This window comes from Pteronotus mesoamericanus, unplaced genomic scaffold, assembly GCF_021234165.1.
Source record: "Pteronotus mesoamericanus isolate MK-2021 breed Mesoamerican mustached bat unplaced genomic scaffold, CSHL_Meso_final scaffold_83, whole genome shotgun sequence".
In the NCBI taxonomy this organism is placed as follows: Eukaryota; Metazoa; Chordata; class Mammalia; order Chiroptera; family Mormoopidae; genus Pteronotus; species Pteronotus mesoamericanus.
Window position 1 is genome coordinate 3,522,124 of NW_026555328.1, and position 25,432 is coordinate 3,547,555.

General features: G+C 35.4%; 3 protein-coding genes across 3 annotated transcripts; all 3 read left to right on the forward strand.

Moving 5' to 3' along the window:
- The first annotated feature begins 6,366 nt into the window (after positions 1-6,366).
- Positions 6,367-7,305, forward strand: LOC129062656 (olfactory receptor 5AS1). The gene has a single exon (XM_054563673.1). The coding sequence runs from the start codon at positions 6,367-6,369 to the stop codon at positions 7,303-7,305; it is 939 nt and encodes a 312-aa protein (XP_054419648.1).
- A 6,585-nt stretch (positions 7,306-13,890) lies between these two features.
- Positions 13,891-14,877, forward strand: LOC129062614 (olfactory receptor 1052-like). Its single transcript, XM_054563624.1, has one exon. The coding sequence runs from the start codon at positions 13,891-13,893 to the stop codon at positions 14,875-14,877; it is 987 nt and encodes a 328-aa protein (XP_054419599.1).
- Positions 14,878-23,948: 9,071 nt separating this feature from the next.
- LOC129062615 (olfactory receptor 1052-like) lies at positions 23,949-24,907 on the forward strand. Its single transcript, XM_054563626.1, is given in 2 exon segments — positions 23,949-24,083; positions 24,086-24,907. Coding segments are annotated over 2 exon segments (936 nt in total). The 5' UTR covers positions 23,949-23,965; the 3' UTR covers positions 24,904-24,907.
- The last annotated feature ends 525 nt before the right edge of the window (positions 24,908-25,432 follow it).

A 25,432-nucleotide genomic window follows, 5' to 3' on the forward strand; every position in this document is an offset into this window, starting at 1 on the left:
ATCTCTGCATCTCAAGGAAAATCTGTAACATCATGTTGGATGCTGTTTAAACACTTGATTTGTAAAGTTCCCAGAATCAAGCCTTAAAAAACTGCCCCTGATTGCCATCTTTCAAATACATAATACTCATTTATTAATGTATAGAACTTAAACAATTAAAATATGAGAGTACTTAAAAATAATTTATAACTGAGCTCCCAGATATGTGAATTAAGAGAGCTGGAAACATAACCAGCATGGTGAGTTATCATAGTGGGGGAAGGAGAGAGCGTTATTAAGAAGTGATTAATATTATTAAATCATAAATAAAATAAAGACCAAAAAAGGAGATTGAATTTACTGAGCAAGGTATTATAATTACAAACCTTGAAAAAAGTTTCATTCGAGAAAAACGCAGGAAGAAGAATAAATAAAAAATATTTTAGTTTAAGAAATGGTTACACAATGAGTTGGAGACTCAGTGTTTCAGTCAGGTTTATTGTGCCATTGGTGTTTTACAGAAAATTATCACCGTTTTGAGGTGTATAGTTTGGTGAGTTGTCATCCAAAAAGGAACATTTCATCCAGCCTAACACACTCCGTTATGCCACCGCAAACAGATCCATACCGTCCCCCCAGCCTCGGACAACCTCTGGGGTAACAGTGGTGTGACTGATGTCACGCTTTTTCCCTTTCCAAAATGTGATCATCCTGTGTGGAATCACACAGTGTGTGTAGCCCTTTGTATCTGACTTCCGACCCTCATTGCAATGTTTTGAGATCCAACCATGTGGTTACTTCAATCAATTGTTCCTTTTATTATGAAGCAGCAGTGCATTCTACAGATGTATCAGCACTTGATGGCCAGTTACTGCGTTTCCAGTTTAAAGCAATGACGCATGCATCTATTACATTGCTGCAATTGCACAAGAAAGCTAAAAGTCATCAAATGAGTAAAATCTGCTGAACAGGGGGCTAAGTATTTACATACGTTATTTCAGTCCTCACAAGAATAAGATGAGGTGGACAATTTTGATTCACAATTTACAAGTTAGTAAGAGTAAGAATAAATATGTAGCTTGATGTCTCACAGTTGTGAAATAGTAAGAGTAACATTTAAACCCAGGTTGCCTGAGTCATGAGCTCTTACTTTTGTACCTTATCATTCAAGACAGAGTTTATTTTGGTCATTGAGAGAAATGAAGAAAACTTAGGGTGTCTAGGATTCTTCTTAGCAGTGTTGAATTTCTACTTTAGAATTTCTTATATAACTAAATACTTTAAAGTGTCTTTAAGTACCTGGCAGACATCAAAATAAATCTATTTTTTTTTCTGGTATAATTTAAGGATATGTTGTTGTGGTGGTTATTTTTTTAACCAAAAATCTCCCAGTGAAGGAGACAGATGTTATTTTGTAACTGGCCACATTATAGTCAATTAAGTTACTTCATCTTTCTCATTTAAAATAAGCATTCAAGACACATCCCTGGAAGGACAGTAATTGTTTATCCAAAGTCCTCTTGGGGTTGGGGATTACCTTGAGGTAATGTCCCTTTTGTCACAGATTACACAATAAATACCCAGTCCTTGTAAGACCTATTTGTCAAAACTAGGGAGAAAATGTTGTCGATGTCTTGTACAAAATAAATTCTATAATTCAAAATCCTAGATGGTGGTGAGGTAAGAGACTGATTCTCCAAAATGCCTTGTATCAACAAAATGCCTTGTATGAATATCACAATGATAATGTTGCCTTAGCTATCATGTACCTTTGCTGACTCTGTATGGGCCGGAGGAGTGGGAAGGAGGTGGTGGGGACACATAACTCTAACGTTCCCTTCCCCATGACAGTTTCCAAAATTCACTGTCTGATTCACCGTGTTCCTTATGCCTATGAAGAGGGACATGTCCATGCCTATTTTGGAATTTGGGAAAGCCCAAAGGTCTATTTAGATTGAGCACACTAAATTAAGTAAGCTAAGCCTCATCTGTAAGATGGACCTCAGTTTCCGTGGGTGCATGCAGACACATAGTCCCATACCATATGCCTATTTTGTACCTGTTCCATGTTTTGGCTGAGGCAAAACTGTTTTCAGAGACAGATTGCCTTTGCCAATAATGAATTGAACACAGGTTCATTGCAGGAATTGTAATGTATAATAAAATTTCATAAGCTAACAGCAATACGGGATAGCATCTCCTAATGAGTTTACAAAGAAATAACACACTCCAAACTAATGAGAGACTCCTTACACTATTGTTCCAGGCACAGGGAAGATAAAGGAAATAGTCCAAATTTAGCTGAGGGGTGCCTTTCCATGAGTTGTCTCTCGGGGGGATCAGCTTAGCCAAACAAGAGCGGATGTCCAGTTGCCAGCATTTTCTGACAGTCCCTTGGTGCTAGAGCATGGTGAGAACAGAGACTGAGGTTGGCAGGCAAGATACCTCCTTCATGAGGCCGATGCACGGTTTCCACCATGGCCGGCCGAGGCCAGCCCTCAAACGGCAAGAACTAATGTCCCCAGATGTTTGGAATGTTATTTAGATCAGCAAAATGTAGGCTTGCCCAGACTAAATACTTTCAGCAAGTCCTCATAAAGCCTTGGTGTTTGCAGTTTTAAAGTTTGAAAATTTTGATGATATCATCCTGACATGGCCTCCCTACAGTAAACAAATTCACCTTTTGATCAGAACAATGTCACTTAAACCATAAACTAGTATGGCAGTTCCTCTAGTAACACTGTTTATTCAATGCCATTTCATTGTAATTTTGATGTGATGCTTCTTTATGTCAATTAGTCTAGAGTAAAACTGGTTTTGTTATACCTCGTTTTCTTAAAGTTTCAAGGACCTATCTTTGATGTTAAGTGATGACTTCCTAGAGATCAAAATAGTGTTCCTGAAGCCATAAACAATTAGGTCAGAATGACTTATACTTAAGTTATAAACAAGTGTATTTGAAGTCTTAACAAGCCAAGATACAACATTTCTATAATTGTCAACTTGGAGAACTTATGATTTTGAAATAAGATGTTAATGTATCAATAATCATAATGGCATTAATAGTAATAAGATAATAATAGATACATATTTATGCATCTATAATGTAATAAGCTCTGTAAATAGTAGTATGTTATCCAGTATAATCCTGGTTTCAACCTTGTGGTATATTATTAGGCCAGTTAAAGAAAACAACAAAATTAAGTATATAGAAGTTCAAAGACTTATAGAACATTAGATGTGGCATCTGAGGTTAAACTCCGTTTTGCAAATCCTAAATCCAGTATGTTTAACCACTGTAGCACAATGCCATTGGAAAAAGAGAGAGAAAGAGCATATTGTACACTCATACTTCAAACAGCGTAGCAAATAAAAATCTACTCATGGACACCAATAACAGCTTGTAAAATGAGATTTTCTTTGGAAATCAGTGGGCTCAACCTATTTTGGAGATTATTATGATCTCAGCTCAAAGTTGAGCTGTGACAGGAATCCTTCAAGAGAAGTGAAATTGTTCTGGGATTTCATTCTCTCACTCAACAAACCCACTGAACAAGTTTCAGCCTTTTTAGGGACTCAGGGAATGAAAGTTGGACACTGATTCCATAACCCACTTATGGATATCAGATAGCACAGATTAATATCACTAGTGGACAGACATGTCACTTGTTGGATGATCTTATAAATGTGACCTAGTCACCCAGTGACTAATATTTTTATTTTATTAAAAAATAAAGGTGTGGATTGGATAATTGCTGAGGTTCGTTATAGCATTAACATTCTATTTATAAGTAATATCTGATAACATTCTTACAGTTGTAGAAAAATGTTTCAACATCGCAATATGGTAATATTTCAATATCATAGTATTTTGGCTATGAAGTAAGACCTGGATTTTTTCTATATATATCTGAGCAATTTAATTACATTTACATACTCTAGTTTTATCATCTGTGAGGCTAGAGATAATAATATTCTTCTCATGGTACAAAATAAGGATTAAACAAAATAATGTATTTCAAGTGCTTAGAAGATGTTGTGACCCATTCACCATAATGTTAGCTATTATTGATTGCTTTCATCATCATCATCATCATCATCAACAACACTGCAGATAACTAGATATATAGCAAAATATAAAAGGGCTTTAGTTTATAGAAGCCTCAAATGAAAACTACTCAAAACAAAATATGGTTTGCTTGTGATAGTGCTGATGGTTATAACACATTTCTCTTTGTTGAGAGTTTGTGTAGTTTGTAGTTTTTAGTTCTTCTCATTAGCTTGTTGTTTCCAGTGAGGAAATAAAACATGTTGTAATGAACTTGCCTGATTTTAAAAGTTTCTATTAACAATATCTAAACAAATATAAAAGTTCACTAAGCCACTGTGAAGCTCTTAAATATACATAGTCTCATTTGCCCACACTAAATACATGATTCCACACAATAAATACAGTGGGTCTGATTGTAGAAATCGGGATGTCATGAAATAAAGATGACATGACTTTTGATAGCAGAGGCAGAATTAGAGCCCAGGTCTGCAGATGTTTACTTACTTGGTTCCTACTCTTCCTTGCTATATTCTCTTCTGTACCACTGATACCAAATCAAGCCTCATAGGCAGGCAAACCAGCTGACCTGGAGCTGTCAGTGTAGGTGTGGCTACTTTTGTAACCAAGGTCAATGATGATAACAGTACCTTCCTCGATAAAATCTTTGCGAACCAATGACATAGAATCTCCTAAATTTGCTATGCGTTTGTTATTTATTGATTCTAAGAAGAAAATTTTTTATGATTATTGATCTTAACTGTCAAATATGTGAAAATTCCTTGCATAAGTTTTATATAGAATGCACATACAGCAAATGAATTACAATTTTTTTTAACCACTGAATTAATTATTAAACACTGTTTCAGAAAATAAATCTTAAATGACATTTCCACAGGAGAGACACATGAACTTTTTTTCTCTTTTATTTTAACGTTGGATTTCTTCACTATAGTTTCAGACATCCACTTTTCATCTCTGCAAGTCAAGTTCTTTCTTTTTAAGATCTAGTTTCCAAAGACTGACTTCTCAGTGAATCTAGGTGACTGCAGACCATTTTTGGAAACAGGGGGAACGTTGAGGTTACCAGGCATGGCAGCTAGAATAGAGCTTCATTGTTAATTGTCTTACTGTTCACTACAGTGTTTCTCACTTCAATTACTTCTAACATTACAAGTCTTAGAATAATTGCTGAATATTCTACCCACCTATAATTTATTTCTTATTTCTACCAATTCTTTTTTTTTCTTGATTATTTCTCCTTCTGGCTGTGTAATATATATTTTCCCACATTGCCCCAGCTCAGAAGTCTATTAATAACTACAGATACAATTGTTCTTCAAAATACTTAAAGTTTCTGGTACTTCACTACAAACATTGTCATACTTTGGTGATAAGAAAGAGACATAACTACAGAGAGGAAGAAATATAAAGCATGTTTAAAAATATATTGCTGCTAAACAATGAATTTGCACATAACACACAAACAAAATCACAATGGCTTTTCTTTACTGGGGAGTCAGATCATGTATCCACGATGCCAGAGATTAGACAAATTTTGACACAGCAATCTTAATATTTCAAGCTATTGGATAAGGAATTAAAAAAGAAACACAAAGGTCAATTTATTTGTTTAAATAAGTTTTATTTAACAAATACATTAGCATTTATTATGTACCAATTACTTAAATGCTTTACAGCTATCTGCTTACTAATTTTCTTCTACCCATCACAGAGTTGTTAAATAACTTTACGAAGTTCACATACCAGTACGTAGCAAAGCTAAGATAGGAACACAGTGAAGTTTTCAACAACTACTGAGCTCTTAACTGTTATGCTAACCTATCTCCCAAGATCACAGATATTATTTTGTAGAATTATCTAGTTTACAGGTGAGCTCTTGTTTTTCTAGGATTTTCCTCAACTCTACATTCTTTTACATGGAAGAATATGATTGTAGGATTGAAGACACAGGTTTGCATTTAAGGATTTTGCCAATTCTCTTAATTCTAGCAAGTCTTTTCAACTGAGCAACATTCATTCCCTTCCAGCTTGTAAGGAACAAATCCACCTCTTGATGTGCACAGCTTTGAAGAGTTACCACATCTCAAAACACCACCACTGAATAACAGCGTCTGGTATCAATGATAACCTCTTTTAAAGAAAACGACAAAAATGAAAACAAACCAAATAGGTCATGGAAACTGTCATGACTACAATTTTATTATCCTTCTATTTGTTTCTTTAGAAGGGAAAATAAAGATATTCTTGGTTCATTGGTCACTCAAGTGAACTCAAGTGTTCTGACATCATCTATTTTGGATAAGAAAAACAAGAAAATGTTAGAAAGTAATTATACCATGCCAACGGAGTTCCTGCTTGTTGGATTCACAGATTATCTACCTCTCAAAGGGACTTTATTCTTGGTATTTCTCATAATATACGCACTAACTGTGGTGGGAAATGTGGGCTTAATAATTCTAGTTAACGTCACTTCAAGCCTGAAAACGCCCATGTATTATTTTCTCAGCAACTTGTCCTATTTAGACGTCAGCTACTCTACAACAATCACTCCTCAGATGCTGGTGAATTTCTTAAGGTCCAGGAGAAGCATCTCCCCCTCTGCCTGTGCACTGCAGATGTTTTTCTTTGCTTGTTTCGCTGACGCTGAGTGCCTCATCCTGGCAGCAATGGCGTACGACCGCTATGCAGCCATCTGTAAGCCGCTGCTCTACCCCGCACTAATGTCTAGGAGAGTCTGCATCTGCTTCATGGTACTGGCGTATTTCAGTGGAGGTGTGACTTCGGTGATCCACGTCTGCTTTGCATTCACGCTGCCGTTTTGTGGCTCCAATGTTGTCAACCATTTTTTCTGTGACATCCCACCTCTCCTGGCTTTATCGTGTGCAGACACCCATATCAATGAGCTTTTGCTCTTTGTCTTGTGTGGCTTCATCCAGTCCAGTACTTTCTTGGTCATATGTATCTCTTACTTTAGTATCCTCGCCACTGTGTTGAGCATCAAGTCCTCTGGCGGCAGAAGCAGAACATTTTCCACCTGCGCTTCCCATCTCACGGCGGTCACCTTATTCTACGGGTCACTCCTGTTTATGTACTTACGTCCCACCACCAGCTATTCCCTCAACACCGATAAGATAGTGGCAGTGTTTTATACTGTTGTGTTTCCCATGTGTAACCCAATAATCTACAGCTTCAGAAACAAGGATGTAAAAAATGCCTTCAAAAAACTGTTAGCAAGAAACTGGATTTTCAGATAAATGAGAGTTTAAATTACTTAAAAAAATTTAAGCCATAACCAGCTCTCCCAGTTTCATCATCAATGCTATGCCACGTTTGCCAACTATTTTGTATGTATGTCCAGCAATAAAGGTAATTTTCCATCCTTGCTCTTTTAAAATTCTTTTGTCCTCCATTATGGAAATGTTCCCTCTAAAATTATCCCACTCTGAAACATTTCTGAACTAAAATAAATAGTAATATTTACTCTCCAACTAACTTTATACATTGATTTATTATAGTATTATTTTCCACTCTGTATTGAATGTATACATTGATTGTCTGTCAACTCATCCATATTAAAAGCTCCTTGGCAGTAAGGAATATGTATTTTGGTTTATATTTTAATGCCTACAGAGTACCTGGTATAGGATTATTTTGAATTATTCTTTTAATTTTAGTGTACTCCATGTTTAAAAAAACATTGAAGAGAATATTGTCAAATGAGCTGACTTCGAATCATTCTTCCATTGTGTAGGGGGACATAAGGTTGCCTGAAGAAGCACATCAGCTTCTTTAATAGGGACCTATTTAATCTGAGAGTTATTTTTCATTTTTCAACATAAATTAGTTAAAAATAAGTAAACCACAATGTATTTGTAAACTATATATTGTTATGAGTTTATCTAGCTTCAACTTTATAAAAGCAGCACAATTTACCTTTTGGGCCAACACTTCTTTTCGGGGGAGCAGGTATGGTGAAGAGAAACCTATCTTGTATATTTTAGGGTCTTTAACAGTATCTCTTGTCTCTACTCAGTAGTTTCTAGTGGCAGTCTACCTATTTATGACAACCAAAATGTATCCAAACATTGCCAAACATCTCCTCAGAGGCAAAATTTCCCTGGGATGAATCACTAAAACTTGCTCAACACTATTTCTTTGATCATAAGGCAAATGCAACCATTAGAGTGAAGCCACTGCCTAAGCATAAGTTAGAATAATAATTTGCAAAAATCTCAGATGTGATTTTGTTAATTTTGTTCTGCATTATTTCCCTCATTCCTATTCATGTCTAAGGTCTACTCGGATAATACCCATAGAGACAATTAAACAAAATTATTTTTTTACCATTCGAGTTTTCTTAAAAGATTTTATGTATTTATTTTTAGACATGGGGAAGGGAAGGAGAAAGAAGGACAGAAACATCCATGTGTGGCTGCCTCTCATGTGTCCCCTCCTGGGGACCTGGCCGACAACCCAGGCACGTGCCCTGACTGGGAAACAAACCGGCAGCCCTTGGGTTTGCAGGCCTACGCTCAATCCACTGAGCCACACCAACCAGGGCAATTAACATAATTTTAATAAAATAAATATAAAATTAAAGTTGAATCTATGTTTTATAAAACAAACCACAGTTGAGAGAATGTTACAATAAGGTAGGATATTTGTGACAATTACATATAAGTAGATTTATTTTTCTGCTCCTGTCTATGTGGAGAGAGATTGCTGAGAAGCTGTGTTACTTTTCACACATAAAAGTAATACACAAACTTAAAATACTAAAACTGGTGTTTTCTTTATAAAAATATGTGCATTTAATGAGGACATACATAAAGCCCATGGGATAATTCTCCACCATTACTTTATTTGTATCGAGCATTGGCAGATAGTGGCAAATGGGTTTAATGGATTGAGAGGAATAATGCCAATTTTTCAAGTGAGATCAGACAATGTAATTTGCAGATCATATTTAAAAAATATTTATCTTCAAAGGAATACATTTATAAATTTTTTGTAAGGAATAAAAATATTTTCTTGACACACATGAGATAACATTTGCCTCATCGATGGCATAAAGAAAAAGATAGGACGAATTAATTGAGAATCCAACTTTCTTTTGGCTGCAAACACTGCTAAGTATGATGGAGAAGTCAGGCCATAATTTATAATTGATACCTTGCTATTAGTTCTAATTAAGTTTGGTATGGTAACATCTTCCATTTTGTATCTAAAGACATGTTAATATTTTATCAGTATCTTCACAACTGTATAATAATTTCATAATTATTTAAATTCTGTACACTATTTGGATTGACCCAAGATTTCACTCCTTTATTTATCTGCATATATTATAACTTATTCTACTTCTATGCTAAAATACCTAAGAAATGCTGTTAATTAACAGCAGAACTGTACAAAACCATCTACAACCCTTTCCAAACACACAGATAATGTTTATATTATTTGCATGATTCGACAAAGCTAAATATAAAGTTATACAGGAAGCTAAACCTATGTGAAATATATGCAAAGTTTCCACACTGTCCATAGATCTATGATGCCAGCTGAATTATTAGACAGAAGGAAAGCATACATATTATAAAAATTCTCCCAAAGGAGAGCATACCATTCAATGAATTCTATGTGTGTGTGTGTGTGTGTGTGTGTGTGTGTGTGTATGTAAACGCAACACTTTAATGTGAACGATTGCAAAATATATTTGGGGTATGTTGTCATACGTAATTTATATCAGTTTTATAATGAACCAGTAATGTAGCTAGGGCATGTATGAATGATCTCATTTTAAAGCAAAGAAAACTTCATTTACTTCATCATTAGAGCATTTGAACACTTGTCTGAGTAGTATAGATATGCTTGGAACACGTTTCTTTAGTTCTTGCAATGGCATTAATTCTCTGTATTGTGCTTCCACACCCAGATGTTTGCGCTTTAGAGAACATACTCATTTTTAAAACTGTTTGATTTACAAAAGGGGTATGTTTTATTAAAGTGAAAGCAGAGGCATTAACTGAATAACTAGTGAGAGGACCTGCCTCTCTGATTAGTTTCAGTCCCAGGAGATCTGAGAAGATGCTAATGATCCAACCTGTGGACATCTGAGATTCCGTCATCACCAAGAGACACAGTTTGTGGCACCAGAAAAAAGGAAGCAGACATAAAAAGTCTCCGTCGCCCTCAGCGATAAGTCCTTTAAAGAATCATGATAACGTGTTCTTCTCTAGATACTCCGCTTACTCTCGACTTTTCTGAGTTGTGAGTATGTTTAGGAAGTGAAAATGTGAGTTTGTTTAAGCGTTTGATATTTCCTGTTATCTCCACATTACAGCAATCTGTTACCAGCTGTAATGACTTTGCTACTGTTCCCAAACAGCCAGAAAATTTCCTCACTTGTGGTTTGTTTTTCTTTCAAATGTTCTTAATTTGTGAAAAAGGGCAAATTTACAGAATGTCTGTATCTTTATGGTATTTAATATTGGTTTATATAGAATCTGAAGCTACTTGTGTAATTATTCAAAATTTCAGCTACTCTATGGAAAATGGGAAAATGAAAACTGTCCTGCACGTTAGCTATATTACAAGGAAAATGATTTTTTCCCAATCTTACATAATAATAGTTTTTGGAAATCTTTTACATCTAGTTTTATTTTATGATTCCACTAGTGCTATTGTAAGAATTATTTTCAATTCCCCGAGTCCCCCACGATGCCCTACCTGTAACAACCCTGCGCATGCACGCAGGCTCCCGATTCCCTGAGCACAAGACTCTTTCTGCTACGACAAGCTGCTCCTTCTTCCCACTACAACGTTAGGGGGGCCTGAATAAAACAGTCTTCAAATCAGCATGCTTTTTTTTTTAAGTCTGACTATCTAAACTAAGTAGTTTTGTATTTTTCAGTATGTCAAAGTTGATAGTAGGTTTTTAAATTTTTTATCTGTGGTTATTGTTTGTTAAGGTTTCTTTGTGCCATTTGATTTTCCATCTTGTAGACAATTTTAATCATAAAACATTCAATATACATTTTTTTAAACTGTGTTTATATACTTATAAATTTATATATATAACATAGTTCATATAACACTTAATCAGTTATATGTTTATTTGTATCTAATAGTCTAAAATAACATGAGCAACACTATGAACAATAAAGGATATATGGCATATAGTAAAATGAATTCATTTATAAATATTATGTTAACATAACCATATTTTGTGGGTAAAGCTGCATGAGAGCATATAGTAAGTTCAGGTCTGGTTAACAACTGTGCACCTACAGTATGGCAAGATCATTACATTAAAAACCATTAACTCTTTGGATAGACATTTGTCTGGGTTCACTTTTCACTACAATGATAAATGCTATACACTTCACGATTTCTCTCACCAACATCCTTATCAGGAACGTGTCTATGATCGCTAATCTATGTTTTTTTCTAATGTCTCTTTGGAGTCATAAATAAAAAATAAATTACTATAAATGAATTTCATATGTTCTAAACAAATATCTTTTTTATTTTGATATCTGAAAGTTGAAAAACTTTCATTGAAGCATATATTATACTATTGAAATGTTATTCAGGTCCTTGTTTCCCTAAGAGAATTCTCATGCTGACCAGTATTCCAAGCAGCCTCTTATTTTATCAGGAAGATGACACTGAGGGATAGCAAAGCCCAGCATGTAGTGACCGAGGAATCTTTGTTCTAGCTGCAATATAACAGCGTAAGAGAAAAGTATACCTTGATCCTTGGTAACCTTTTCTCTATTTATTGTTTTCTATTATGACTTTGATAGATAAAGCTGTTCTGAGAAATCTTACTGCTAAGTTTTTGAAGTCACACTTGTTTCTTCTGGGTCCTGGTATTGAGTCTTATACAAAAATATCGTGTCAGTGCACATCTACTATGTGCAATCTATGGTAGTTAAATTGACAGAAGCTGCACTTTTTTCCTCTTTTTCTCTAAATGATCAATAGGAAAGTTATACAAACACTACTGTCTTCATATGTTAAACGATTTGTTGAAGATAAGCAAATTATACAACAGATCAAGGGCAGAATTACATTGGAACTCAGTCCTGCCTAGTTCTAATATCTTCCAGGGATGTGATGTTCCCATCACACTAAGGAGTCTTGCAGAAGAAAAATGTGTAACTAAAAAACACGCAACTGTCCCTTCACCTCCATTTTTTTAAATTGAGCTCATTTCCAAGTTACAAAACTATGATTCTGCATTTAAAATCTGGATTTATTAACAGGTTTTATTATGACATTAAAAATGTTTCATTAAAGAACAAAAAAATACTTGCCACATTCAACAAGTTATTCCCTCCTTTCCTTGGATATAGTGAGACTTGGATTTGTTGTGTTTCCCAAAGCCACTGATCTAAAATATAAACAGAGTTTAATTTAAAGTCTGTTTGTGAGGAGCAAGCTTCTATACTTACAGAATAAAGATTTTGGTTTTGATTTAGAAATACCCTGAAGATTACATCCCAAACTAACCCAAATCCTGGCCTCAGTAGACTTCTGTTTCCATGAGAGTACAGCTCATATGTCCTTCTTGAGATCTCTAATGCCTATCACAGTATCTTGCACAAAAAGCACGGTTGTTATTTTAAGCCACTGGGTTTTGATGACTTGTCATAGTAGCAATAGGAACGTAGTACACTATACAGTAGAGTACTGACCATTTCTTATTATCACCATCCCATTCTTTACTCTTCTTCACTGTACATTTCATCATTGTATACAGTGTATCATTAAGGGTCTATTTCCTTAATAAAATATAAGCTCCTTGAAAGCATAACACTCTTCTTATTCACTGCTTCATCTCTAGCAAATATAACATTCCTCAGCACAGAGTACTAAGTAATACATTGACAGAATGTATAAAAGTATACATGAATGAATTGATTTATTATTATTTAAACATAAATATTGTTGTGTTAGTATTATGTCACATGAAAAACAAGTGAAACTAAGTGGAAGTCTACGTTTTTGAAAGCAGAACATATCTGATATTGTTATGTCATGATAGAGAGAGTTTTGGTACCTCATTGCAACACTTTGCCTCTCTTCCTTTGGTTTCTGGGTTTGTTGTTTTAATGCTGATGAATACCAAAGAAGAGAGTGAAGCTATACAAATAAAAAGGGAAGAGTTTTCAAGATAAGTCACACTGCTATGTTTTGATTGGCCTTAGTATTAAACAGCAAATGCAAAGATTGCTCTAGGTCTTTTTCCTGTCTCAACTCTTTAGCAAGCACGGTCATTGATCTCCCAAGCAGGAGGTGAAACAAAAACGTTTTGATGGTTGAGATTTGGAAAGGAAGGGATTGAATACTATGAAAGTGGGTTTCATAAGTAAGCTGGGTGATAAAAAGAGGAAGAGCTCAGGCAGAGAATAACAAAAAAATTGCTATCGTGGAATTTCATTCAGTTTGTAGTTCGCATCATCAGAGGACTTGTAAATACCAGACAATGGGTCAGAGGCCTGGCACAGGCATATCTGGGTATGAATATCAGTTTCAACAATGAATACTTTCATGATATAAGAATTTCATTATCTTAATTTTATGTTGTGCAAACTGAGAAGAGAGGAACAAAATAATCTCTATTTCCAGTAGAGTGAATCATTATAGATGGACTATGTAGTACACACAAGGTCCACTGCTTGAAGTTAATCCCTTTCTTCATCTAACTACAGGGTAACCCTAAGGACTCTTCACTCTTATGGCTACTGGATCATGGAGGAAATCACCATTTATTTTTCATCTGAGTGATATCATTTCATTCTGCAACTAAAGAGCTGTATAAACCTGCAAGCATGGCAGCTTGGAATCACACAGGGGTGAAGGAATTCCTTCTGGTAGGTTTAACTGAAAATCCTGATTTGCAGATTCCTCTCTTTTTGCTTTTTGCCCTTATTTATTTCTTGACTCTGGTAGGCAATTGGGCTATGATTGTCTTGATCGGGCTAAATGCCCAGCTTCATACTCCAATGTACTTCTTTCTAAGCAACCTCTCTTTTTGTGATATCTGCTACTCCACTGTCTTTAGCCCTAAGATGCTAGTCAATTTCTTATCAAAACACAAGTCCAGCACGTTTTCTGGCTGTGTTCTACAGAGTTTCTTTTTTGCAGTGTATGCAACCACAGAAGGCATCATCCTGTCTGTGATGGCTTATGACCGCTATGTAGCAATAGCCAATCCCTTGTTGTATACAGTCCTTATGACCCAAAAAGTTTGTGTTCAGATGGTTCTTGCATCTTACTTGGGTGGGCTCATTAACTCACTGACACACACAATAGGTTTGCTCAGACTAGACTTCTGTGGACCTAACATTGTGAATCATTATTTCTGTGACATCCCCCCTCTTCTGAAGCTCTCCTGCTCTGATGCACATAACAATGAGATGCTGCTTTTGATCTTTTCTGGGGTTATTGCAGTATTCACTTTCATTATCATCATGGTTTCTTATATCCGCATCGTCGTTGCCATCCAGAGAATTCGCTCAGCTGAGGGGAGACGTAAAGCCTTTTCCACTTGTGCCTCCCATCTGACTGCAGTGACCTTATTCTATGGGTCGGGAACGTTCAGTTACATCCAGCCCAGCTCTCAGTATTCCCAGGAACAGGAAAAAGTCTCCTCTGTGTTTTGTACTTTGGTGATCCCCTTGCTAAACCCGCTGATTTATAGCCTAAGGAATAAGGATGTGAAAGATGCAGCAAAAAGATCAATATGTGGAAAAGACCTCCAACGTCACTCCTTCTTATCTAAGGCTTTTAAAAACATAACATTAACCGACAAATAGATAATTTCCTTAAAACTGTGTCACAGATGTATGATCACAAACAGAACTACAATCAAGGTATCCACATGAAATGTGAGATATATGAGTCATGAGTGATAATTACCTATTCTTGTGAATTTGTATTACTCTTAAATCACTTCTAGAATTTAAAATGCTTCAAAATACAAAGTTAAGAAAACATAGGGAAAAGTGCTTACAAAATGATAGAATATTTTTACTTCTGGGTCATGGAGTAGCTTGTGATTAAAATCATGTTTGTGCAAAGATAACAGGACAAGCAAGACATGCTACAGATTTTATTTGTTGATAAAACAAAGTAACTTATGGAAACTGGAGTGGTTTAGAACTCAGGAAGGTCCAGACATGGAGTTGTGAGCTGACTTTCATCTCACTGAGCCTGGGCGCTGTCAAAAAGGAAGGTCTGTGGTGCATAGAGAGCTCTGCAAGCTCTCAGAAATCAGTAGATATTTTGGCAGATACTTTGCAGGTTTTGTCATACGTGGTTATATTTCCTTTCAGGGCATTAGCCATATTCTGGGCCAGAGAAGACCTGGATCAAACACATAAACAAATATAGAGACAGACAGAGGATGAATGATAGGTAGGTGATAGAGGGATGGATAGATAGGTCATAGATAGTTAGATAGGTAGATGATAGATAGATAGATGATAGATAGATAGATGTTAGATAACTAGATAAATCATAGACAATAAATGATAGATGGACAGCCTTAAATGGAGAACCTCTGAAATCAGGGAGGGACTTTGAATGGCATCCCAACAGTACAGATATTAAATATTTTGATCTACTAAAAGGAGGGCCTACTGATTTTGCACTTGTGCCCTGTGACTGCTCTTGGGAAAAGAGAAAACAGTGGAGCTGTATATAAACAGTTATGTTGGATCAAAGATGAACTGAATGATATAGAATCTTAAACACACACCTGTTTTTCCCCACAGGAAATTGAAGGGAAGAGGGTGCTTGGAGAGTACATGAAGGCTTTGGGCCACAGAGGTTGAAATCTCTTACAGTCTTGCTGTGCTTAGAAGACACACAGTACTGTTAGAGCAGAGTCAGCAACAGTGTAGTGTAGGTGTACCCTCAAAACACTTGCCTGACTTTGATTCTGCTTTAAGTCAGGCACAGACAGGGTGGACCTTTCTTTCCAAGTACAAGAAGATTCAGACTCTAGATATTGAGACTGAGCTGGAGAGACAGAGTGAAATCTTCCAGGCTGCAGGTGCTTGGTTGGTGATGTCCCAACAGCTACAGGCCTGGATGATGCACAAAACCACCCCTTCAAGGCATTTGCAGTAATTTGAAGATGTATAAAGCAAAAGGCTAAGTTCACAGCTCCAAAGAATTAAAACTGATCTTTCTGTAGTGTTTCAGGGCTGAAGAGAGAGAGAGAGAGACACGTACACCTCTTAACACCTTGGGAAATCTAGATACCTGAAACAGGGACAAGTTGAAGAAAAATGAACTCTAACTCCAAAGTCCAGTCTCAGATCAATTAATAATTGAGCTAACATGCAGCCTCTCTTCCTTGATGCCTTTTTAGAGAACAAATGAAACCCTCATCCTCAGATAGTAATATCATCTCCAGTTTCTATGAATCTTGTACTCATATGCAAAGAGTCAGAAAGTCTAAAAAACCACATACAAACAAGGCACAAAACATAGGAGAGCTACATGGGAGAGCTAGGAAAAGACTTCAGAAAATACCATGATTAAAATATTAAAGAAAATAAAGAAAAAATAGAGAAAAATTTTAAGATGAAATGTTTCAAGAGAGAATTAAATAAATTTAAACAGAAACACTCTATTATCTGCCTCTATGAATTTGCTATTTTAGAAATGTTCTGCAAGGGGATTCATGCTGTGACTGGCTTATTTCCCTTAGCATAATGCCCTCCAGGTTAACCCATATGACCACAAATGGCAGGATTTCCCTCTTTCTTAAGGTTGACTAATAGTGTATTGTATAAATAAAGCACATTTCCTTTAACCATTCACCCGATGAGGGGCACCTGGGTAGTTCCCGCCCCTTGGCTGTTGTGAAGAGTGCTGCAGAAGACGCTGCAGTGTGAGTGACTCTGGGTGGTGGGGGAGGGCTACGGAGTTGCTGCTCCGTGAATATAAAGTTTCAGTTACACAAGATGAGGAGGTTCCGGAGATCTCCAGGATAATGCGCTGTCCCTCGTTAAAATTCCTGTAATGTGTACTTAAAACACATCAGAAGGTTAGATCTCACATGAAGTGGGCCTACAACAAGAAAACAAAACAAAGAGACATGAGGGAAGTTTTAGAGGTGACGACTGTATCTACCACCTTGACAGTGGTGATGGTTTCCCAGGTGTGGCCATATGTCCAACTGCGTCAAATTCTATGTATTAAATGTGAGCTGTTTTTTGAAAATCAATTATACTCAGTAAAGCTGTTAAAAAAACAGAAACAAATGGTGTTCTGACAAAAAAATCCCACAAAAGCTGAAAATAAAAACTCAAAAGAATTTAGAGCATATCAGACCAAGCATAAGACAGGATTAATCAACTCAAACACAAGCAAATAGAAATGATCTAAATTAAACCGCAAAGAAAAACATTAGACGATAGAGCAGAGCATGAGAGAGACAAATGTGATACCATCCAATGGTGTGACACAGATGTAGTTAATGTTCCAGAAAAAGAAGAGTGAATAGATACGATGGATATTTTAAGACAAAAAGGCTAATTTTTTCAAAACTGATAAATATTCAACAGATATATTCAAGAAGGACAGAATATCCAAAGTCAAGAAAGGCTGAAAAACCCACACATAGACACTTCATGGTCAAAAAACAACAGTAAGATACAGGGTCCACTTTTCAAAGAAGTTATAAAATGTGGGGTAAGTGAATTGACATTTCTAAAGTATGAAAGGAAAAGAAATTAAATATTTAAAATTCTATTATCAGGGAAGAAAACTTCAAAAAAAAGCAGGAAAAATAAAGATATTATAAACAAGCAAAAGTGGAATCTTTCTGACTATTAATAAGAAATAGCAAATAGAAAAAGTTTTAAGCATAAGTAAACTATCCCAATGTAAATACAGAACATAACAAAGTAAAACATTCACAAAAGTAAACTGCAAAAATATTAAAAATATTGACGTATTAAAAGGTACAAACTTCAAGTGATAAAGTAAGTCATGGGATATAAAGTACAGCATAAGGATGGAGTCAGTAATATAATAACTGTGCATGTTGAGAGATGGGTGCCAGACTTATTGCAGGATATAGATATCTAATCCCTGTGCTGTAAACTTAACACTAATGTAATATTGTATGGCAAATATAATTAAAATAAATTCAAAAATATCTGCTGATTAAAACGACACCAAACTGGATTTTCTAAGGGCGATTTAAGCCAGCAAAGGAAAATATATGGTGAAAATGACATAAATGATAGAAAAGAATAAATAAACTGTTGAAAATTTTTATTTCCAGTGTTAGGTGTGGTAAATTACTATTTTTAGAAAGACGCAATTCAGCGAGTCTTCAGTTGGTTATTCAGGTTGACTTTTCTATATTTTAGTTTTAATTCCAGTTTGGTTCTGGGGAAAGATGAGTGTAACTTCCACCTACTCTGCTACTATGTTGGATTGCCTTTAAAAAGAGTCTAATAAGAAAAAGGTATATTAACATTTATCTTATAAGCAATAAAAGAAGACTAAGAAGACCAAATTTAATAGTGACATCTTGACTAACTTAATAGCATACTACAAGGAAGAAATAAAGGCCAGAAAGAAAAACATAAACCTAACAGAGAGATGCTCCATTACTATTATTGGAGCGTCATGGCAAACTAAATCAGGGTGTATTAAACTGGGCATTATTGCCACTTTGGACTCAGGGAATTTATTGGTGTGGCATCCTATTCATTGTAGGTTAACACTAACATTGTAGGTCAGCAACATCCCTCCTCCCCATTTAAGACAATCAAAAATGTGTGTAGAGTTTATCAAGCAGCCCTGGGGCAAGGTGGTGGCAAAATTGCCAAAATTGAGAGCCAATACATACTGTTTACAGGAGATACAAGGACACAGAGATTGAAAGTAAAAAGAAAGAAAAAGCTACTTAGGGAAAGCTGGAGTCGCTGTGATCACATTTGAAAAATCAAACATGAAGCTGAAAATTATTATTTTAAAAAAGGGATAAGTCTTAGTGTTAAAATAAAAACAATTCTAAATGTCTATTTACCTATTAATTTGCTTCAAAATGCTTATAAGGAAGCTGATGAAAGTGCGATCATAAATTTCATAAATCTGGCTGGGGGTTTTTTAAAAAGCCCTTGGAGTAATTGACAGGTCAAGCCAATAAAAATAAAACCACAGCATGATCAATTTAATTGACCTGGTAGAAGTACATGGACCACCATGCCACCCAACAGAATACTCATTCTCTAAATGCATACGGAACATTTAAAAACTGACTATATGTAGTGTCATAAAAAGTTGTTCTCTGATCTCAGTAAACTTATTTATTTATTTTTGATCACAGTAAATTTAAATAAGCAAAGCCAAGTAGTCAATCTTTGTAAGCTTGGAGATAAATATACTCATAAATAACCTATTTTTTAACAACATCAAAATATAAAGCTTTTTAAATAAATCAAATTGAATAAAGTAAGAAGAAAATAAATTTAAAAAGAACATAGAACCTCAAAATTACATAACAAGAGAAAATCAATAAAGTCATTCTTTTAACAGAATAATTGATGAGATTGTAGCAAAACTAATAAGAAAAAAAGTGAGTAAAAACAAATGACTAATACCATATGCATAAAGGAAAATACCATTAGAGTTTCTTTCACTATGAAAAAGTTTATAAGATGGGATCGTAGCTGAAATGAAAAGTTCCTTGAGAGACAAGACTTACCAAAACAAGTACAAATAAGAATATCAAAATATTTCTAAGTATGTTTGAGATACTGAATTGATAATGATGAAACATATCCTAAAGAAAACAGCAGGTTTATCTATTTCTCTGGTAATGTATTCCTGGTATACAGGCAATAAGAAATATCACTTTAATATTCTTTCAGAGAGGAAAGAAAGAAAAAGAAAAACCAATTTTTTAGAACCACTGAAACGCTGATCTCAAAACCTGAAAAGGACATTACAAAGAGAGATAATTACAGGTTAGTGTATCTTCTACCAGATAAGCCAAAATTCTACAGAATATATTTGTAAGTATAAGGAGAGGCTTATTCTAGGAATAGATGGTAGTTTTAACTGATCTAACAAAGGAAAAAGAACATAATTATCATAGGAGATGTGGAAAATATTTATAAATTTTAATACCTAATAGTGATGAAAACTCAGTGAAATATTTGTAGACTATAAGTATGTTATAGCCAATGTTATAGTTAATGTTAATGATAAGGTATCCAGCATTACCACACTCTCCATTGATTTTGGGAGCAAGACAAGGGAAATTCACTGTAAGCACTTCTATTTGAAATTATACAGAAGATCCTAGCCAGCACATACTGTCTAGAAAAAAATATTGGCCTCAATAAAAGAGCATTTTTGTTTCTATATGTTCGTAGACATATACACTCATCTCATGCTCAGTCATATACACGTCATCCTCACCATGTAAGTAGAAGTCCTGGGACATAAGTCAGGCATATATTCAGCTTACTGCCAAACAGTGCTCCGAAGTGCCTGCACCTTTTTCATACACCTGTTAGAAATGTATGAGTAAATTATTTTGTTCATTAGAGTCCACGTATAAGTGAGGTCATACGGTATTTGTCTTTCTCTGACTGGCTTACTTAGCTTAGCAGAATGCCCTTCAGGTCCACCCAGACTGTGGCAAGGGTAATATTTCCTCCCCTTTTAGAGCTGAGTAGTTCTGCTCTGGGTAAATGTACCACAGCTTTTTTCCCCCTACTCATCTACTCACGGGCACTGGGGCTGTTTCCAGATCTTGACTACTGCCAATGACTCCGCAATGCGAGGGATGCATATTAACAAATATATGCCAATTCTTTTTAAATAATGCTAATAAAATTTTCTATTTGTAAAATTCAATTACAGCACTATGAGAGTTCTAAACATCAATTTTTATTTAATATCAGTTTTATTGGTATTAAAGCCATTAGGTCTTGGTTTGGGGATACATTTGGGTATCTAATAATTGATATGAGGACTTTTTTTTAAGTATATGCTTTTCAACATGATATTGCATGTAACTTCAAAAGAATGATAGGCCTGTAGAAGATAAAGGACCTGATAATGTACTTTCTGAATGTAATTATTGCCGCTTTTCTTTTCACCTGAGTTTTTACATGCTCTTATAATGTTTTTCCTATAACCTTTTGCACCTCATTTACAATTTTCTAGGAGAAAATAAATATTGGTCTGAGACATTTCACCTCTTAATAATCATTATGTTGTTTCTTATATAATACTTTTTATACAGACTGGGAATACATTATGTTTTAAAAGAAACACAATGTATCAGATACTTGAAATGCTGTAGGCCTTCTAAAATAATATCACCACTGGGCGTAATGTATACTTAGAATTCTTACTCCTGTCACATGTCCCATTAGCTTTTAATTTAGGAAATTTGCATTTAAAAGAACAAATTTATTTTTTAGAATAAAAAGATAAAGAACACTTGTTATTTAGATGAATATGTAAGAGAACAATGTGAAATATTGCCACTTGAATCCCTCACAACTCATTTTAAGGCAAAGACAAAAATCCCAAAATGTTCTAACAGCGAACGCCTGCTGGACTGAGGAAGTAACAGTCAAGAGCTGGGCAGCTGGGTTCAGTCAAGGCAGCCTTTGAGGAAGCAATATATTTAATTTTCTTTTACTCCATTCTCAAAACTCAAGGAAATAAAAGTAGAATTGCTTTTTATCAAGCCATACTCTACTACATAAAATCTTGCTTATGTTTGGGTTTTGATTTCACTTGTGCGTGCATGTGTGTGTATGTGCGTTTCTGACAACTAAGGCCGGGTCGTGTGTTCTGAAACGCTTCCCTTGCTACAGCACCAAGCAGGCATCACTACTCATTCTACTGCCTTTTTTCAGAGATCTTACACTCTGTTTCTTTACCTCTTCTTGCCCCATATTTTCTTCTATGTATCATAACATTAAAAAAATTAAATGTCTTAAAGGAGTCATTAAATTCTTGAGATTTTCTTAAATCCCTCAAGAAACACAGAGGAGCTGTACTCATGCAATATATCTTTTTAATCAGAAGATTAACCCCAGGGACACTACTCCCATTAGGCTAAGGTAAGTACAGAACTGAATGTTTTGTCCAAATCTATCTTCCAGGATGATTGGGTTTTAATCATCTCACTCTTGGCTTTCTTACCCTGGAGGTTATGCCTTTGGTTCTCATATATTAAAGAAGAAACTGGAATTTCAGTTCTGCTACCTATAACTTCTACCTGTAGTGAGGTGACTCTAAACATTGGATAAGTTGAACAATTGTTTTCGTTTATCTTTGGGAGGTACTATAGAGAAATAAACCATGGGGACGAGTGGTCATGAAGTTCTTACATGAGCTAAGGTGTTGGATATCTTTTCTCCCATTGGTAAGTTAAATTCACTTATTTGAATATCCCATGGACATAGATTCTGCAAATCAGTTAAAAATACAAAAGAAAAAGGTGGGATAGAAAAAATGACATTCAGATTTTAATCTAATAAACACTTCAAATGACAGGGATGGGAGCAATTTGTAATTGGGCCACTTATTCCTACTCCTTGTCCTACACTATTTCATTTTCTACATTAACGTTAAAATTGTTATGCAACTTCTAATGGAACAATGACAAGTCAATGTTTTATTTCATTTTTAAATATTCTTTTCTAAAGGATTAGTTGCAACCCATCATCACTTCGTATATTCATGGGGATTACTCACCTGTCAGCAGCAAGGTCTGACATAGTTGTCTGTTTATTTCTTAGTATTATGGCAAGCTCTCAACCCTTTCCTTTTATGAGTTTTATCTACTGTCCTAAAAAAATAGTGTCTCTATCTCATAAGTGAAAGAATGAAGCCATCAAAAACATCATCCTTTATTCCACGGAGGTAAAGGTACTCTACTGTGAACTGTTTAAAATATTTATTATATTTTTATTTTTTATGCAAATATGAAAATGTAGTTAAATTTTCCAGATAAAATGAAATATAAATCAACAAAATTTGCACTGACTTCATAGAAAATACATTGCATGTCCTAAGAAATGTATTGAAACATAAAAAATATTGTGAAGAAGTCATTGGTATGTTTGATAGGTTTGTTTTATTTCACAGGTTTGCTCTGCTCTTCCTCAGAAAAAGTTTAGACTCTGTTTCCTGAGTTTACAGAGTAAGATAATTCTATTGGAGATCAAAGTCCAGCGATAAGCTGTTTTTACTCGCTATGCTGCGCGCCCTGGCTCAGGGTGCCCTGTCCCCATTCCCATGGGCAGTCTCCTCCTAAGCCAGCATCTCCAGCTCTTTTCTAAGGGTGCTCAGAGACTGTGGAAGTCAGGACCTTGCCTTTCATTATATCCAAGTTAAAACAATGTGGAGTATCAACAAAACAGGAAGGCATAAGTGGAATATGTCACTTTGAATGCCACAGTACAGTTTATTCTTATATCTTGGTATGTTTGACATCAAGTACTTTTAAATCCAAAATGGGGAGTTTAAAAGAGTTTCATGGTAACACAGATTAAAATTTCAACTGATTAATATGCTTTCTAAACTGGGTTTCTTTACATATTTTAGAATGAAATTTACTCATTTTTTCCCTTCACACTAAAACCAACCTGGAGCTAAAATGCTAATGTTTTCATTTTTCATCATGGAATTTCAATACAAAACAGGGAAATAAACACTGCTTGAAAAGACTAGAGACTTACAGTTACATTTTTCTAATTTTATAGATAAAACAACCAGAACAGAGAAGTCAATAACTCAAGCGACACCCCTAGTTAGGGACAATAAGTCATCTCGATTGCACAGAACTAATATTCTCCATTTATTCCCATGTTCTCATCATTAACAGGTTCCGAGAAAAAACACATGGCTCATGTTAATTTTACAGTGGTTACTGAGTTTATCCTTCTGGGGCTGACAGATCGGGCTGAACTGAAAGTGTTCCTCTTCATGTTGTTTCTGCTCATCTATGTCATTTCTGTGGTGGGAATCTTGGAATGCTCTTTCTAATCCACGTAACTCCCAAACTCCAAACACCCATGTATCATTTCCTAAGCTGCCTGTCATTTGTTGATGCCTGCTATTCCTCAGTCTTTGCACCCCAAATGCTGCTGAACTTCTTTGTTGAACAGGATACAATTTCTTTTTCTGCATGCATTGCGCAGTATTTTCTTTTTGTGTCCCTCCTTACCACCGAGGGCTTCTTGTTGGCAGCGTTGGCGTACGACCGCTTCATGGCCATTGTGAACCCTTTACTTTATACAGTGGCTATGACTAAAATAGTGTGTGTTGCGCTGGTCATTGGATCATGTGTGGGAGGTTTAATCAATTCACTGACACACACAGTTGGCTTAATGAAGTTGTCTTTCTGTGGGCCCAACGTCATCAATCACTTCTTCCGCGACCTTCCCCCACTGTTGAAGCTGTCATGTTCTGACACATCCATGAATGAATTGTTGCTCTTAATCTTCTCAGGCGTTATTGCCATGATCACTTTCTTGACTGTGATGATCTCCTACATCTTCATTGTCGCTGCTATCCTGAGGATCCGCTCGGCAGCAGGTCGACACAAAGCCTTCTCTACGTGTGCTTCACACCTCACAGCTGTGACTTTATTCTATGGCTCTATAAGCTTTAGTTACATTCAACCAAGCTCCCAATATTCCTTAGAACAAGAAAAGGTGGTCTCTGTTCTTTATACCCTTGTAATTCCTATGTTAAACCCACTGATTTACAGCCTGAGAAACAAGGAGGTGAAGGATGCTATGAAAAGGGCTATGGAAGTGAAATGTTTGCTTTGTTAATTTTATACCTTAGGAGCACCCCAAAATATGCAAACATGGGCTTTTGACAGTCATATCTCTGTGAATTTATTACAACTTGGATCTCAAAGGAATCTTAGAGTTTATTTAATGGAATGCTCTGGTTTACAATAGCAGAAAAAGAAGGGAAGAATTACATGTTATAGTAAATTTAGCTGATTATTGTGCAAAATAACCTAAAAAACACACAAAGATTAAGTTAGATATCTCTAGTCAAGTGTTGACATTTTAATTCTCACATACAGGTAGAAATAAATATATACATAGAGATAAAAAGATACAAAACACACAAATAGATACAAACTATATTTTTGTATAGTTAGTGATGAACACTAAAATATATTTAACTTGGTCTCTTTGTTGCACAAAAAATAAGCGAAATACTTTGCAAGCAAAAAAATATCACACTTGAGTTGTCCAACAAGACTGAGAGATCCTGAAATTAGCTTGTACTATTTTAGTCAGATATTATTCAAAAGACATCTGAACACTCAATGATAGTCAGCAAAAG

Bases quoted from the DNA above. Each gene is read 5' to 3' on its own strand.
- LOC129062656 (XM_054563673.1), top strand. From the start codon at position 6,367: ATGTTAGAAAGTAATTATACCATGCCAACGGAGTTCCTGCTTGTTGGA.
- LOC129062614 (XM_054563624.1), top strand. From the start codon at position 13,891: ATGGCAGCTTGGAATCACACAGGGGTGAAGGAATTCCTTCTGGTAGGT.